The sequence below is a fragment of the Dendronephthya gigantea genome, unplaced genomic scaffold (genome assembly GCF_004324835.1).
Source record: "Dendronephthya gigantea isolate DGI-Jeju-01 unplaced genomic scaffold, DenGig_1.0 000158F, whole genome shotgun sequence".
NCBI classification, from domain to species: domain Eukaryota; kingdom Metazoa; phylum Cnidaria; class Anthozoa; order Malacalcyonacea; family Nephtheidae; genus Dendronephthya; species Dendronephthya gigantea.
Genome location: NW_021163168.1, coordinates 120,853 through 138,945, shown reverse-complemented (window position 1 = coordinate 138,945; position 18,093 = coordinate 120,853). Strand labels below are relative to the sequence as shown.

At 41.9% G+C, this 18,093-nt stretch overlaps 1 protein-coding gene across 3 annotated transcripts; it reads left to right on the top strand.

Moving 5' to 3' along the window:
- The first annotated feature begins 207 nt into the window (after nucleotides 1-207).
- Nucleotides 208-6,369, top strand: LOC114537513 (serine/threonine-protein kinase/endoribonuclease IRE1-like). 3 transcript variants are annotated; one of them, XM_028558554.1, is made up of 2 exons: nucleotides 208-2,219; nucleotides 5,820-6,369. In XM_028558554.1, exons 1-2 carry the CDS (start codon nucleotides 255-257, stop codon nucleotides 6,147-6,149), a joined length of 2,295 nt encoding a protein of 764 aa, XP_028414355.1. In that variant the 5' UTR covers nucleotides 208-254; the 3' UTR covers nucleotides 6,150-6,369. The 3 variants fall into 3 exon arrangements, with proteins under 3 accessions (XP_028414355.1, XP_028414354.1, XP_028414356.1); XM_028558553.1 differs by having other exon boundaries at nucleotides 208-2,226; nucleotides 5,827-6,369; XM_028558555.1 differs by lacking the exon at nucleotides 5,820-6,369 and having other exon boundaries at nucleotides 208-860; nucleotides 1,307-2,712.
- The last annotated feature ends 11,724 nt before the right edge of the window (nucleotides 6,370-18,093 follow it).

Genomic DNA, 18,093 nt, shown 5'->3' with positions numbered 1-18,093 from the left:
CGCGAACTGACCAACACAAGCACACAGTGTGGTCTATGCTGGTCCATCCCCTTAACCCCTTTAGGCACCATAACCCTCAGTGACCATAACCATTATCGTGCAAACCCGCACTGAGCTATATAATAATTCCTGGAGGGCTTGCTCACCACCCATTCAAATTAAAGTGAAAACAACCTCGTACCCAGGGAATTCAAAACGCCTTGATAGTTGATACATACAGTAGCAAATAGCAAGAAAAATTAACAGAAACACAGATGGAGAGGAAATTGGCTAGCATTCGACCTTTTCCAGCCGAATGGAAACTGTACTACATTGTGTTTATTTTATGTGTAGATTGGATTTTGTGTGGTGGATTGCCTAATTCCCGTTCAAGTATTACGTACATTGAAGAAGGTGCTTGTGAGAAGGGATGCAGTTGCCATAGTCTGAAACCCAGCAATACAGCACAAGCCGGCGTATTTTTTGTGAACTGCGCCCGTACAAGTTCGGAAAATACGCCTTTTATGAAGTATGACCTATCTGGTTCACCTAAAATTCCTAGAAACAAAACCTTTATACCAACAATACCAATAAATACTACCCATTTACTGGTGACTGGTTACAACCTTCAAACACTGAATGTAAATTCATTTAGCCATACCAAATTTAAGGAACCATTGATAAACCTAGTATCACGCTTCGCATATGCTGCAGGTTTAGTAACAAATAAACAAAAATTATTACATCCTGAAAATTTTACAACAAACATCACACAACTAAACACCAAGATGTTCCCCTTTCTATACCAGCTCATAAGTATCTCAGTGGCCAACAACCATATTTACAATGTGGAAAAAGGTTCTTTTCTTGAAGTAAATCAGGTGAAGCTACTCAATATGTCCTACAATTTCTTAGAGCAAATTGATTCTGGTGTACTTTATGAAGTTCAAAACCTTGAAATTCTGGATGTTTCTCATAACAAACTGGAATCTTTACCTTGGAAGACTATGTCACAAATGTCATCATTGAAAAGGCTTGGTTTAAAAGGCAACTTCTGGAATTGCTCTTGTGAAATGAAAGACATACTTAAATTAGATAACTCATTACTGATTGGGACTCAAGCTATGTGTCATTTTCCTGTGAGGCTAAAAGGAACTTTGTTGGAAGAATTGAACTTCAATTCATTCTTACATTGCTTTGCTACTGAACAGAGATACCAGAACATCACAAAAGATGCACACCTTAATATACCGGTATTGATGATTACCATGGCCATTATCATAGCTAGTTTTTCGACACTTTATGGACACAAGCAATTTCAATTTAGACATTCTGAAAGGCTTGATGTATCTAATACAGCATCCTCAATAAAGTATGTCGGAAATATTTGGTTCAATAGCAATGATGCCCTTGATCAGTTTGGAACGGTTTTTAAAGGAGGGTTAACAGATGGCAGAGAAGCAGCCATTAAGAGGCATCCCAAGATGAAGCCCTGCAAGGAATTGAAGTGTAAGAAATGTAATGAATTGGATTTTTTTCTTCATTTGGCTAAAGCTCAACAGCACCCAAATGTTATTCAGTATCTATGGAATGACACTGATAATGACTTTACATACCTTGCCCTTGACCTTTGTGCTGGAGACTTAATGACTGCGGTTATGGAACGTGTTGATGGATTTGATATTGTGGATCCACAGAATTTCTTCTTACAGCTAGCCTCAGGACTTACTTTCCTTCATGAAAATCATATTGAGCATCGTGATATCAAGCCTCAAAACATTCTTTGGAAAAGAACAGTTAATGGTGTTGTACCTATTTTTTCTGATTTTGATTTGAGTCATCTAAACGAGAGAAAATCATCAAGTCATGCAATGCGTGGAACGAAAGGCTGGAGTGCTCCTGAATTATGGTGCAAAGAAACACGATCAACTGCTGTAGATATTTTTTCGCTTGGTTGCGTATACTATTTCATTCTTACCAGAGGACATCCTTTTGGACCAATAACAGATTTAGAAGAGTGTCATGTGAATATAATTTCCACCAGCTACAAGGCCACATTTCCTGAACTGCATGAACTTGAGAATGAAAAAACTGCTTGTATGGCAGAAAATCTTGTTGAAAAGATGATTTGTACCAATTCTGGTGATCGGATAGAAGCATGCAGAATTAAAGAACATCCTTTATTTTGGAATAATTTGGAAATGAAAGGTTTTCTTAAAAAGATTGGTAATTATACCAAGGATAAAGATGATCCAGATGTAGCTCATTTTAAAATGATGCTGGAAGAGGGTGCGAGCACAGTTTTTGAGGGAAGTTGGTTGGATAAACTGCACTCAGGAGCAGTTAGAAGCGATTTGAAAAGTTTTAAAAAGGAAAACCAAGATCAAACAATATGCGGTCTTCTTCTTGCAATTAGAAATAAAATTGCGCATTTTAGCCAGATAAGAAATTTGAAGCTAAGGCAAATTTACTTGGGTAGTGAAGATGGGGTTGTAGAATATTACACAAGACTTTTCCCAAGGCTTGTTCCATATACATATAATGTTCTGAAACAGAGCAATCTGATTTGAATAATAGTATTAATATTTGTGTAAAGCATCATACTGAATTAGTGAATAGATCAAATGTAAATTACTTCGTAGCATAATGTTTGAAAGCTGGAAAGCTAGAAAACTCGTCATTAACAAATGGTTTATTTATATAACCCTGACAATTCTTTAAATAGTAATAAAGTCCAGGGGCCAGTTGTATCAAGCCCGTTTAGCTTAACACGCCGGAGTTAACGCCAGAAGAAGAAATTGGTGTTCAAGTTTTTTCAAGGTAGACAACACTCAACAGCGCGTCAAATTAAAAACTTGCAAATCTGTTTTGAAATAAATCAAAAGAAGAGGTGACTAGGAAATCTGGGTCACCTTTTGGTTCTAGATTTCCTAAGCTAGACCTCACCAGGCTTGTTGACTGCGAGGTTGAGTCAACAAGGTGTGAGATTTTTACGTGTGTAGAGCAGGCTTAGGCTTAGCCGCTTATGCTTGCAAACACTGGTTAGGCTAGGCCCATTTCAGACGTCAAACTTTCCATGTGCCGAACTTAATAGTTTTAATTTAAAGCACATGATAAGTTCGACGTTTGAAACGATTATGTTCGACTGCTTAAATTAAGATCGACCTAAGCATTAAGTTCGACTGGTCAGGTCCTGCGGAACGACCAAAGCACGACAAAGCGCGACGTGGTTTCAAATGTCGAACCGATCATGTGCCGAAGTGCAGAGTGAGATAACGTATCACTGCGCACCTGGACGTGCGACCTTTAGACTGTTTATCCATTTGAAATTATGCCTTTTATGAATAGACATTTTGTTGTTTACCTTGCAGTTTGGTTTTTCTTCGACAAGTGGAATATAATTGCTGCCGCAGCGAGGTCGCCTGAGCGACCGAGCAAGGATCACGCATCATCATTTATCCGTCCTTCTTGACTTTTTACCCTACTAGTAAAGATGTTCTCGCGCGTACCGCGAACTGACCAACACAAACACACAGTGTAGTCTATGCTGGTCCATCCCCTTAACCCCTTTAGGCACCGTAACCCTCAGGGACCATAACCATTATCGTGCAAACCCGCACTGAGCTATATAATAATTCCTTGAGGGCTTGCTCGCCACCCATTCAAATTAAAGTGAAAACAACCTCGTACCCAGGGAATTCAAAACGCCTTGATAGTACAACATATGTTGGATAATGTTGGATAGTAACAGCGCGCGCTTACGAGGCCTGGGACTAGGCTGCTTGATAACTGATACATACACTCATACAGTACATACCGTAGCAAATAGCAAGTACTAATGAAACTATGGGGCGCCGTTTGTGAAAAAATTAACAGAAACACAGATGGAGTGGAAATTGGCTAGCATTCGACCTTTTCCAGCCGAATGGAGACTGTACTATATTGTGTTTATTTTATGTGTAGATTGGATTTTGTGTGGTGGATTGCCTAATTTCCGTTCAAGTATTACGTACATTGAAAAAGGTGCTTGTGAGAAGGGATGCAGTTGCCATAGTCTGAAACCCAGCAATACAGCACAAGCCGGCGTATTTTTTGTGAACTGCGCCCGTACAAGTTCGGAAAATACGCCTTTTATGAAGTATGACCTATCTGGTTCACCTAAAATTCTTAGAAACAAAACCTTTATACCAACAATACCAATAAATACTACCCATTTACTGGTGACTGGTTACAACCTTCAAACACTGAATGTAAATTCATTTAGCCATACCAAATTTAAGGAACCATTGATAAACCTAGTATCACGCTTCGCATATGCTGCAGGTTTAGTAACAAATAAACAAAAATTATTACATCATGAAAATTTTACAACAAATATCACACAACTAAACACCAAGATGTTCCCCTTTCTATACCAGCTCATAAGTATCTCAGTGGCCAACAACCATATTTACAATGTGGAAAAAGGTTCTTTTCTTGAAGTAAATCAAGTGAAGCTACTCAATATGTCCTACAATTTCTTAGAGCAAATTGATTCTGGTGTACTTTATGAAGTTCAAAACCTTGAAATTCTGGATGTTTCTCATAACAAACTGGAATCTTTACCTTGGAAGACTATGTCACAAATGTCATCATTGAAAAGGCTTGGTTTAAAAGGCAACTTCTGGAATTGCTCTTGTGAAATGAAAGACATACTTAACTTAGATAACTCATTATTGATTGGGACTCAAGCTATGTGTCATTTCCCTGTGAGGCTAAAAGGAACTTTGTTGGAAGAATTAAACTTCAATTCATTCTTACATTGCTTTGCTACTGAACAGAGATACCAGAACATCACAAAAGATGCACACCTTAATATACCGGTATTGATGATTACCATGGCCATTATCATAGTTAGTTTTTCGGCACTTTATGGACTCAAGCAATTTCAATTTAGATATTCTGAAAGGCTTGATGTATCTAATACAGCATCCTCAATAAAGTATGTTGGAAATATTTGGTTCAATAGCAATGATGCCCTTGATCAGTTTGGAACGGTTTTTAAAGGAGGGTTAACAGATGGCAGAGAAGCAGCCATTAAGAGGCATCCCAAGATGAAGCCCTGCAAGGAATTGAAGTGTAAGAAATGTAATGAATTGGATTTTTTTCTTCATTTGGCTAAAGCTCAACAGCACCCAAATGTTATTCAGTATCTATGGAATGACACTGATAATGACTTTACATACCTTGCCCTTGACCTTTGTGCTGGAGACTTAATGACTGCGGTTATGGAACGTGTTGATGGATTTGATATTGTGGATCCACAGAATTTCTTCTTACAGCTAGCCTCAGGACTTACTTTCCTTCATGAAAATCATATTGAGCATCGTGATATCAAGCCTCAAAACATTCTTTGGAAAAGAACAGTTAATGGTGTTGTACCTATTTTTTCTGATTTTGATTTCAGTCATCTAAACGAGAGAAAATCATCAAGTCATGCAATGCGTGGAACAAAAGGCTGGAGTGCTCCTGAATTATGGTGCAAAGAAACACGATCAACTGCTGTAGATATTTTTTCGCTTGGTTGCATATACTATTTCATTCTTACCAGAGGACATCCTTTTGGACCAATAACAGATTTAGAAGAGTGTCATGTGAATATAATTTCCACCAGCTACAAGGCCACATTTCCTGAACTGCATGAACTTGAGAATGAAAAAACTGCTTGTATGGCAGAAAATCTTGTTGAAAAGATGATTTGTACCAATTCTGGTGATCGGATAGAAGCATGCAGAATTAAAGAACATCCTTTATTTTGGAATAATTTGGAAATGAAAGGTTTTCTTGGTAACTATACCAAGGATCAAGATGATCCAGATGTAGCTCATTTTAAAATGATGCTGGAAGAGGGTGCGAGCACAGTTTTTGAGGGAAGTTGGTTGGATAAACTGCACTCAGCAGCAGTTAGAAGCGATTTGAAAAGTTATGAAAAGGAAAACCAAGATCAAACAATATGCGGTCTTCTTCTTGCAATTAGAAATAAAATTGAACATTTTAGCCAGATAAGAAATTTGGAGGTAAGGCAAATTTATTTGGGTAGTGAAGATGGGGTTGTAGAATATTACACAAGACTTTTCCCAAGGCTTATTCCATATACATATAATGTTCTGAAACAGAGCAATCTGATTTGAATAATAGTATTAATATTTGTGTAAAACATTCATACTGAATTAGTGAATAGATCAAATGTAAATTACTTCGTAGCATAATGTTTGTAAGCTGGAAAGCTAGAAAACTCGTCATTAACAAATGGTTTATTTACATAACCCTGACAATTCTTTAAATAGTATTAAAGTCCAGGGGCCAGTTGTATCAAGCCCGTTTAGCTTAACACGCCGGAGTTAACGCCAGAAGAGGAAATTGGTGTTCAAGTTTTTTCAAGGTAGACAACAGCGCGTCAAATTAAAAACTTGCAAATCTGTTTTGAAAGAAATCAAAGAAGAGGTGACTAGGAAATCTGGGTCACCTTTTGGTTCTAGATTTCCTAAGCTAGACCTCACCAGGCTTGTTGACTGCGAGGTTGAGTCAACAAGGTGTGAGATTTTTACGTGTGTAGAGCAGGCTTAGGCTTAGCCGCTTATGCTTGCAAACACTGGTTAGGCTAGGCCCATTTCAGACGTCGAACTTTCCATGTGCCGAACTTAATAGTTTTAATTTAAAGCACATGATAAGTTCGACGTTTGAAACGATTATGTTCGACTGCTTAAATTAAGATCGACCTAAGCATTAAGACGTTCGACTGGTCAGATCGTGCGGAACGACCAAAGCACGACAAAGCGCGACGTGGTTTCAAACGTCGAACCACGGGCGCTGTAAAACACAGCGCCCTGGTCGAACCGATCATGTGCCGAAGTGCAGAGTGAGATAACGTATCACTGCGCACCTGGACGTGCGACCTTTAGACTGTTTATCCATTTGAAATTATGCCTTTTATGAATAGACATTTTGTTGTTTACCTTGCAGTTTGGTTTTTCTTCGACAAGTGGTATATAATAAAAAAAATTATTTACCGAAAACTCAGAAAACATTACCCTCGTGAACCCTCGATCATCGATACTCTGCTTCGCCTCGTCAAATATCGACAGGTCTCGGGTCCACAAAACCTAATGTTTCCTTCATTCGCAGTAAATAAGGGCATGTTGTTATATAGGTGCTGTGTATTTTAAATGTGATTGGTTCATTCGTAGTCACATGACTTTAAATAAATGCAATCTTTCCCGTTTAACCAGGATACCCACGTCACCGAAGTTTTTTTTCAGTGGGGTCCTGCATCTATATGTTACATAATTTCAAAAGTAAACATGCATTATTTACAGCAACACATATATACAATACAATACAATACTGAACGATACCATCCTATACTGTACTATGCCAAACAATACAATACTGTAACATGTTCGCAATAAAATATAATACTATATAATGCAATACAATGAGGAAATTGGATTATGATGTGGAAGAAATTGCCAATCAACCGACTGGGAGGTCTTCTTTCGCGACGTGGGTAACGTGGTTCGAACACAGCACTTGCAGTCCCCTCCTCCGGTTCGTTTGTCGTAGTTGAATCACGAGTCTGCGTCCATTCAGCATCAGAAACCGATGAATGGAGCGATGAGTCCACTGGAATAGCATTAGGCTCCTTTGGAAGGAGTAACCTGGGATTCTGACTAACCTCGGGAACAACTTCTCGGTCTCTGATGGTGGATTATCCATATCTGATGGGTGACAGGCGCGAATCTGGTCGATATGTTGTTTCCACGGCATGCTGTCGACTTAGACGGTATAAGTGAACGGTCCCAGTTTGTTTAACACCACTCCTCGAATCCACGATGGCTTCTTCGGGTTCTTCCGGTAATCTCGAACGGGTCCTTTTCTCTTCAGGCATTGATCTTTTCATCACTGATTCTCCTAGTGATGGTTTACACACGTCTAAACTCGCTCTCACCTTTCTTCCGAGAAACAGCTCACTTGGTGTAACTTTAGTCAAACTGTGCGGTGTTGTACGGTACCATAGTAAAACGATGCCAGTTTCTGATTTAATGTACCGATTCAGACTCCATAGTCTTTATGGCTTGTTTAAAAGTACGAACTGCACGTTCAGCTTCCTCATTTGAACTTGGGTGATACGGTGCTGATCTAATATGGCGAACTCTATTCTTTTTCAAGAAAGTCTGAAATTCTTCAGCTACGAACTGCGTTCCATTGTCCGACACTAATTCTTTGGGAAGCCCAAACGATAAGAACAGGTAACGTAAGGCGTTGATGGTACTCTCGGCCGTCGTCGATTTCATCTTGACGACATCTAACCATTTGGAATGCCGCAACTTTTCTCTCGATGTCGGTACCCAGGTTTGGCCACCAAACATGTAATCTCGCAAGGGCCTTCATGCCAGGGTGACTTCTATGTAATTCGTCCAGGATTTCTTCACGATAATGTTCTGGAACTATCACACGAACTCCTCGGAGCAGACAATCTTCCGCGATAGAGATTTCCTCCCTAATAAGCCGTTGACTTGCATTTTATTCACAAGTTCTGCTTCTTTCTACAGCGTATCGGCATTTCCATTCTCTTCAGTTGAACGGTACTTGATGTCGAACTGGTAGGCTGATAGTTGGATCGCCCATCTCTGAATACGCGATGCTGCCAAGACGGGAATTCCCTTTTTTGGACCAAGAATCAGCGTCAATGGCTTATGATCTGTCAGCAAGATATATCGTCGTCCGTACAGGTATTGGTGAAATTTCTTAATCCCGAACACAATTGCAAAGGCTTCTTTTTCTATCATGGAGTAGTTACGCTCCGCTGAAGTGAGCGTTCTAGACGGGCATACGCAATCGGCCGCTCTTCATCCGCACTACCCATCTGATGGGAAATCACTGCTCCCAATCCGTGGGCAGAAGCATCCACTGCTAAACCAACGGCTTCTTAGGCTCGTAATGAACCAACACTTCTGACGACACAAGATGCTTCTTAACTAGTTGACAGGCATTTGCACATTCTTCCGTCCAAACCCATTCCACATTATTTGCCAAAAGATCAGTCAGAGGTTAAACCATCGTCGACGGACATGTTTGGGATAAATTTCCGGTAATAGTTCACAATACTCAACCACGATTGCAGCTCCTTCTTGTTGTTGGGATCTTCGACCTTCAACATGGCTTCCACTTTCTTGGGTGAGGGGTGGATACCCTCTTTGTTCACCACGAAAGCAAAATATTCTACTTCGTCTTGCATGAACGAACATTTCGACTCTTTAACGTTCTAACGGATCCTAAGGCTCACATCAGTACGATAGCACACCAGCTCTTACACTATATTTTTGCCCGCTGCCGATCGGTAGGGATGGAGACGGTATCCGAGCGAAACGGTCGGGCTAGGGGTGAAACGGTGTTTCTTTTGAGTTTGCTGTTTTCGGCGCAGATAATAACTCAACGAACCATGCTATTTTAACGGTACCTCCTCCATCCCGTGATCAACTGTCACACGTGAGTCACAGAAGTGAAACCGTGGAATAAACGATACGAACATCAAAGTACACACACACACAAAACAAAAAAAAAATACCTGTAAATGTGGCGATCATTAATGAATTTACCTTTACCCCAAACACCAATTCCACGACCAAAACGGGTGTGAAAAGAACTGTGCTTAATCCTGCAAAACAAACTAACAAAAAAAACAAACCCCAGCGAGATTAATAAGACGCTTCTCCCGCAGAGTTCACAACATCGCGTGAAGTCGTTAGGGAAAGGGGCGGGATGGGTCACGCAAGCAACTAACAACTCGATCAGGCAAACTGGGCTCATATTTGTACTCACCGGAGGGGGCAAGTAGCCGACCGGACAAGCGTCCTAGAACCCGAGACACTACGATACGAAGACCCGTATAACATTAACTTCCTTTATTATTTAATAATAAATACATTTAACGTTCTAACGGATCCTAAGGCTCACATCAGTACGATAGCACACCAGCTCTTACACTATATTTTTGCCCGCTGCCGATCGGTAGGGATGGAGACGGTATCCGAGCGAAACGGTCGGGCTAGGGGTGAAACGGTGTTTCTTTTGAGTTTGCTGTTTTCGGCGCAGATAATAACTCAACGAACCATGCTATTTTAACGGTACCTCCTCCAAGTATGTCTCCAAGCCAGATGAGGGGTTGGAGTTAGGTTACCGTTAACCTTCTCCACCAGTCTCCAACCCTACAGCAGCGGGGCAACGTTGAAAAATGACTGCAGCGATGTGCGAACGTAGCGAAGGTAAGCTTGGCTAGTCCAACGTCCAAGAGCTTGAATTAGATGATCCGGAATCCCAGCCGCAGCGGCGGAAGTAGCAGCCCCAATGCGAAAGCTGTGAGATGAGTAGTTCCCCAATTACGCCGGCTCGCCTCAAGATTTTGCGAAGGAAAAAATTGACTTGTTGAGCAGTTAAGGGGAAGCCATCCGACCACAGGAATAAAGGACCAGGGCCGCTGCCACGCATATCGAGGTACGCCTGAAGCGCGAAGACAGGGCAGAGATGATTGCTTGAAGACCCGATGTACAGGACCTGTCCGACGCCAAGAGGATCAGTCTTAGAAAGCCAGAAAGCACGCAGACCAAAACATAACTGCATCGTAGACGCCAAGATCACCAACCGTCGACGAATGAATAACATCCAATAGATCGCGGGTTATGGGGCAGCGTAACGAGGAAACGCCAGACCGATAACGACGGATGCCCTGAAGCAGACGACGAAACCGTGGTTTCTCTTTCGTGGGATCCGGGAAGCCAAGGTCAATATGATAGGAACGGACAGCAGCTAGGTAAACATTAAAGGAAAAAACTCCGTATTGAGCCGAATAGGGTGGGTAGGTGAACGAAAAGCGCAGAGCAAATTAATCATACGCCGGAGGAACGTGCGACCGGGCGGAACAACTTTCGTAACGTGGTGAAGCGAGCCGATAAAGGATTCTAACTCTCGACGAGTGCACCAAGACTTACGATTCCATTTTTTAAGAAGCTCTACGATGGCCACAAATTTTAGCGGATGGCAACCGAGCAGACTGGGTGAGAGAATTTAGTTCCACACCTAAAAAGACTAACGTAGTAGTAGGACCCTCGCACTTTGACGGATGGAGAGGCAAACCCAAACGGAGGAATAAGACCTGGCGATGGCTACATTACTAGCGCACTCGGTGGAGTTGCCGGGGCCAAGGGTCAGGAAATCGTCGAGGTAGTGAAGGAGAAAACGAACGCGATAATTAGCTTTAAGAATCCATTCCACCATTTCGGCGACGGAGTTGAAGATAAATGGGCGGAACGCAGACCAAACGGAAGAGCCAAATCGACGAAATATGACTCAGGCCACCACATGCCAAATAAGAAACGTTCGTCAGGTCTGAGAGCGATGTTACGGTACGCACATTCTACGTCAAATTTGGCCATAAGAGCACCCGGACCAAGCTGTACAAACGAGCAATGGCATGATCGACGGAGATGTAAGTCAACGAGAAAGGATCCTTGGGGATGCCGTCATTAACGCTATGGCCTTCGGGTGACGACAAATCCTGAATGAGACGCCGTTTACCAGGCTGGCCTTTCTTTGGAATGACCCAAAACGGGCTGCACCGTAGATTAGGAAACGGTGGCGAGGCAAAAGGACCCACGACACGACCATGCGAAATTTCATTTGCCAAATATTTGTCGATAACATCGGGATGTTGCAAGGCCGATTTCATGTTTCGGTGCGATGGTCGTAAAGAGACTAGTGAAGGATCAAAACCCGACGGAAAGCCATGAGCTATACCATCCAACACGTAGCGAACCATAGCTTGATTGGGATGGTTGATTAATTCCCGATGAAACTCGACGTATTGAAGCGGCGAAACGCAGGAGACCAACGGAAACAGGATGCGGGACTCCGGCAACGGTAGATCTACAGCACGAACAAAAGCACCTACAACGGAGCAGAAAAATAGCAAGAACAGCGAGCGGAAACGAACGGAGCGACCGGTGCGAACGGTACGAACGGTGCGACCAGTGCGATCGGTACGAACGGTGCGACCAGTGCGATCGGTGCGAACGGTACGAACGGAGCGACCAGTGCGAACGGTACGAACGGTGCGACCAATGCGATCGGTACGAACGGTGCGACCAGTGCGATCGGTGCGAACGGTACGAACGGAGCGACCAGTGCGAACGGTACGAACGGTGCGACCAGTGCGATCGGTGCGAACGGTGCGACCGGTACGAACGGTGCGAACGGTGCGAACGGTGCGAACGGTGCGATCGGTGCGACCAGTGCGATCGGTACGAACGGTGCGACCGGTGCGAACGGTACGAACGGAGCGACCAGTGGGAACGGTACGAACGGTGCGACCAGTGCGATCGGTGCGAATGGTGCGAACGGTACGAACAGTGCGCAACTAAATCACAAGTGAAGCTAGATAACTATTTTAATCAGCAAATTCATAACCGAACACGAATTACAAAAAAAAACAACAAACTAAAATAGCGCACAGAACAATGTTAACGTCCGGAACAACGGGAACAAACGAACCGACCACTACGTATTAACTAACGACGCGAGGTGTCTGATGATAGACGCTACTTCGCGGGTTGCGAGCGAGATGGTGAACGAGGACAACGTGTAGACTGGTGGGCCACGCTACGACGATGGATTGCAGGACAACCCGGAAAATCACAGGCATGACGGAACCGACACCGAAGGAATTGCGATGAGCACCGACCAGCGATCCAAGAGTGACAAATAATGGACGACGACGGGGTACCGGACGCTTCAAGGGAGCTGGAGGACGAGGAAAACGAAGTAGATACCCGCGAAGCAGGAGTAGAAGAAAACTCCCGGCGCCGAATATATGAAAATTATACAGCTCCGGGTGGAGTTGTAACCAATCGGTGAGGCGGAGAGCAGCTGCATGGCGACGAAAAGCGCGATCGTACGCGATCCACCCCGAGCCAAGATGCTTCTGAGCAGAACGCAAAATAAGTAGCTGGTAGCGAAGCAAATCCGGGGAGCCAGACGGCCAAAAATTCGTCATCACGAGGATAAAAACAGAAAAGGCTGGGAGCCAAGTCATAATATCTGTAATTTCCTTAGGGCGCTTTGACGGTCGCAAAACTAATTCGTTATCCCCGATGGTAAACGAAGGAGCGTCATGAACTGAAGTTTCTTCGATAAGAGAGGCCAACTAGACCAACTCGCCGTTGAAAATTGATGCCATAAGCTTTGGGGATACGGGAGGAAACCAGGCCCGACCACGAAGGGAGAAAAAGCCGATACGGTAAGCGTAGAGAAGCGAGGGGGCGAGGCAATACCACCAGAGGCTAAAAACACCCGGCGAAACAAACCCCATCCCGGGGCCCGGGGACGTAGACGAAGAAAACAAATATGGCGTACCTGAAGGGACCAGTGAACTCAAATAAGACTGGAACGCTCACTCGCTGACTTTCCCTCATTAATGAGTGAAGCCAAGATGGCGGAACATGAAGCCTTTCTTGTAGGTATGATCCAGGCCTCTGGCGCGGAAATTTCAAAGGAAAATCATAATTGCCGCCATTTACCTCCGTGCCGGAGGCCTGGATCATACCTACAAGAAAGGCTTCAGTGGGCTTCAGTGTCCGCCATCTTGGCTTCAAACTTCCGACAGAGTGAGCGTTCCAGTCTTATTTGAGTTCACTGGAAGGGACAGGATTTTGAATCCGATACAACGGCTGCTGCAGCGTCTGTTGAGGCGGTTGCCAATGTCCAGCTACGGCACGATCTTGTTGTTGGGGAACTGTAGGCGTCGCTGATTGAAGTAACACGGGTTGTGGTGGCTGCTGAGCGAAAAATGGTGTCAAACTTGGATGACTCGATGGCCAAGTATAGAAGCAACACTGACGATTTGTTGATTTGCAATAGCCGGCGATGGAACACGAGTTGGGAATAACGGTGAAGCAATATGCTGGTGTAAACTTGGCTGAAATTGCCGAGATGGCGACGAGCGAACGGCAAGGGGAGCCGTAGCGATCAACTGCGATGCCACTGTTGAAGTTGTAACAGCAGACACGACTGGTGAGCTAGTTGGCGTTAAACTCAAAGCAACTCCTTGAAGAGACATATTTTCCTGAGCCATTATAGCGAAATGATTTTGTTGGACAAGGTTGTGACGGCATCGATTCACGCAAGCAACTAACAACTCGATCAGGCAAACTGGGCTCATATTTGTACTCACCGGAGGGGGCAAGTAGCCGACCGGACAAGCGTCCCCGAGACACTACGATACGAAGACCCGTATAACATTAACTTCCTTTATTATTTAAAGATGACGTAAAGTCCGTTCTGGGCATATATTCTGCGCATAACAATGTTTGTTTACGTTGGTTATATAATCTTTACATGACGTATGGGTCGTTATAATTTTCTTATTTTCTTCTCGCTCGACCGGCTGTGATCTGTGATGAATATGCTTATTTTATATTATATTTTGAAGAAAATATTGTTATATTTTGAAGAAAATATAAAGCGAAGCTTGTAAATAAACCGGCCGTTATTTAAAACGTTATATATTTGTAATTGTAGGACAAGCGAGAAGGTAGCGCCTGTAGCGACAACAAATAGCCTCGCTATTTCGGGCCTCATTCAACAAATAAATTCTTGAAGCATTCCTTTCACAATAATATTGCTTTTTTCTAGCAGCCTTATGATAAGATAAGTTATCGTCGTGACTCGCAATTCGAGCCTCTTCGCCTTGCGACATAAAATAAAATAATTGTGCTCCCGAACTGCCGTTTGTAATAGTTAACCTGCACCGTAAAACGAGAACGAACGAATATGCAAGTATGCTAATGTTTTCATTGAAATTACGAAAAGCTGATTGGTTTGCATATTTAAACATGTACGAATGGACGAAAGCGACGAACGAATGAGCGACAAAAAGTCGCTTGCTTGTACTAAACATGTTTTCAACCGTATTGTAATGCTTGTATATTTTTCTGTCGTTGTGCTGATAGAAAAACTACATTTCGGCTAATTCAATCAAGGATGGTAGAAGATAGTCTTAACTTAAGGCCGTAAAGAAGATACACACAGACATGTATTACCATTAGATTATATTTGGGGATATGCAATACACATGCATGCGCACGTAAAAATCTCACATCTTGTAACTGCATGAAAACGCCTAAAGAATTGTAATTTCATCACATTTTTTATTTGAGCCTAATAGGTGATCATAACAGAAAGGAATTTCATGTGATAGAAACTATTTAGCGTTAAGTTTAACTCGACTTTGTGATATTATTGTAATTTCCATAACATGCCAGTTAAAACGTATATTCAAATCCCAGGAGCATAATAAGTTCCATAGCCACAATAAACTTAAATGCAAATCAGCAGTAACTGCTATACATATTACGATAGTTAAATTATTGTCGTCAGTCGCTTCGATCTCGCTTGTCTGCTCTTCCATTGCGGCATTTATCACCGGTAGTATACATTGAATATATTGCCTGAACGGCGTTGTGCAAATTTAATAGCACGATGTTTAAAACCTCTACGTCGTCTGCCATGCTTTTTCAAACAGCTCATTCGTAGTTTGCACAATTGCAAATCCACCTGGAATTGCATATAAATACACGTATATGCAAATGTCTTAAAACACATGAAGAAATGCTTAAGAATTGTTGTAATAATTGCATTGAGGCTACTTAAAACGACCTTGATTAACTATAAAATTCAATTGAGTTTACGAATTGACGACTTCGGTAAAATACTCAGGGTTCTATGTATAATTATTCAACTTAGTTATTCCTCAGTTTGGGATGTTACCATTACCGTTCATCGATCATCGTCATCTTGTTGCATGCCCCCTGTTTTAACCGTATAATATACACGATATCACAACACAAAATTACCTCACCAAAATATGCATGCTACGGCTTAAAGTTTACAAACAAATATGATAATAAACTTGTTTTAGCCAATAGAAACCATCTATTTGAACGATTGTGAACCGTACTCTCGTTCAGTTAATGAGGCTACTCGTTCGTTCTCGTTCTACGGTGCAGGTTAACTAATACAACGCGCTAATATCGTAGCCTCCTCCGCAGGCATCTCTTATGTATTTATTATTTTTTTTCTCACTCCCCGACACAGCTAACCCAAGCCAAATATAAATGCCTAATATCAATACATAAGAGATGCCTGCGGAGGAGGCTTCTAATATCGCATATCATTAACATTCCAAAAGTTGCTCCCCCACTGATGGAATGTGTTGATGCGCGGAATATATGCGCAGAACGGACTTTACCTCATCTTTAATAATAAATACATTTAAGAAATTATCGACCCCATTTTTATTAGCCTAAACAAATATTCAGTCTTTTAGAAACAATTTGATGTATGTATGACTTTTGTGTTTTAAGTAGAAGTTGACTAATTTTGCCCTCAAACCTCGGTATCAAATACGAACTTTAATAGCTGCCATGTTTGCTGATGTGACGTCGTCATAACGAGTACCGAAGCTTATGGTAATATTTTCGAGCTTGACGCGGAGAACCAAATCATTTTATTTTGAAATGGAAGTTAATTCTGTTAGCTAACATATATTCAAGGAATGCCTGGTAAAGGGTCTGAAAATATACGCCGATTTGTTAGAAAACTCAAATTAGTCTTAGCCCGTCTGACAGCGATATAATGTAGTAATATATGCCATATATAACCGTGTATGCTATGCGATATATTCCTGCAAACCATAAACAGTAATATGATACTGCACTATTGTAAATGCCACATTGCCACTGTTTTGCAAATTGCAATAGCGCGTATCGAAATATATCAAACACACACTAACACAGGTCCGTTTATCTACATAAATACTCAAGAAACACCATCCTTGCTGATTTAAATTGAACTTCAATGTCTTAAGAAACGACACTGGCTGTGCACATTAAGACACCAAGGCCAACGTCACTATAATTCATCATGAATGCATGTGCACGCGAAGTATCTTCGCATTGATGATAAAATCAGCCTTTGCCTATATATCTGTTAGCTTTCAACTTGTGCTACGATTCTTCAGACATCCAAAGTATGCACAGAATCTTCTTTCAATACTCTTTTATTTAAGGGATCTTGCTAAACAAGAGTCATATACGAATCTTTGAAATCGACTTAGCCGCGCAAAGAACCGCACCATGAAAGAGAAAGTCGGCGGAACAAAATTCAATATTTTCTTCGACTTTGGCGATCCATCTTTTCGTTCGGAACATATATATAGATATTTAATAATTTTGATGAATACTGGCTTAGTAGGGACTGTAAGAAACACAGCTTCTTCGTCGACGAGGCTACTTAACACTAGTATTTTTATGCCATGCTAAGAATCGGACAATCGGTACTCTTTTCTATGTCACAAACCAAAATATGGCGGAGCAAAAGTTCGCACAGGAAGTGGCAAAAATCGCGACTTTGGAGAGCTATAAAAATCTTTTGAGAAAGCCAATTTTGATTCTGTTTTCAGAAATGAAATCAGGAAAGTGAGCACTTTAAATTTAACCAATAAAAAAGGGGTCGAAAATTTCGTTGCAGTAGCACTTTAACAAAATAACACAATAACTGAATGGCATGCCATGATGTTCGTAAAGACGTTTTATACTGATGACAGCATTTGCTTTCAATTTAACCAACAGTCTCTTAATTGTGTCTTATATGTCTAAATTTGGAAATCAAATATCTTAGAAATTGCTCATTTATGAACACAGTCAAAGCAAAAACGAAATCACCTCGATCCATAAGCTGAAAAGTTAAACCCTGGAGGACGAGGATAAAAGTCTTTCCTACCACTAGGGTTACCCTCTTTCGTAAGCAGAGTTTCCCTATCCCAAATGGGGGTGACCCTAACAGCGGAAGCGTGTTTAAAACTTCCAATGTAAACACTTGCGTTTCAGGTGCTAAAATATGAACATGAATTTACCTATATTGGCGTAACTCGGAGGGTAGGGTGTCCCTAGCTGGTATCTGAGACCATGTAATTAACGCCTTAGGGGCCAACTACATGGGAAAGTTGTCCCTCTAAAGTATTGG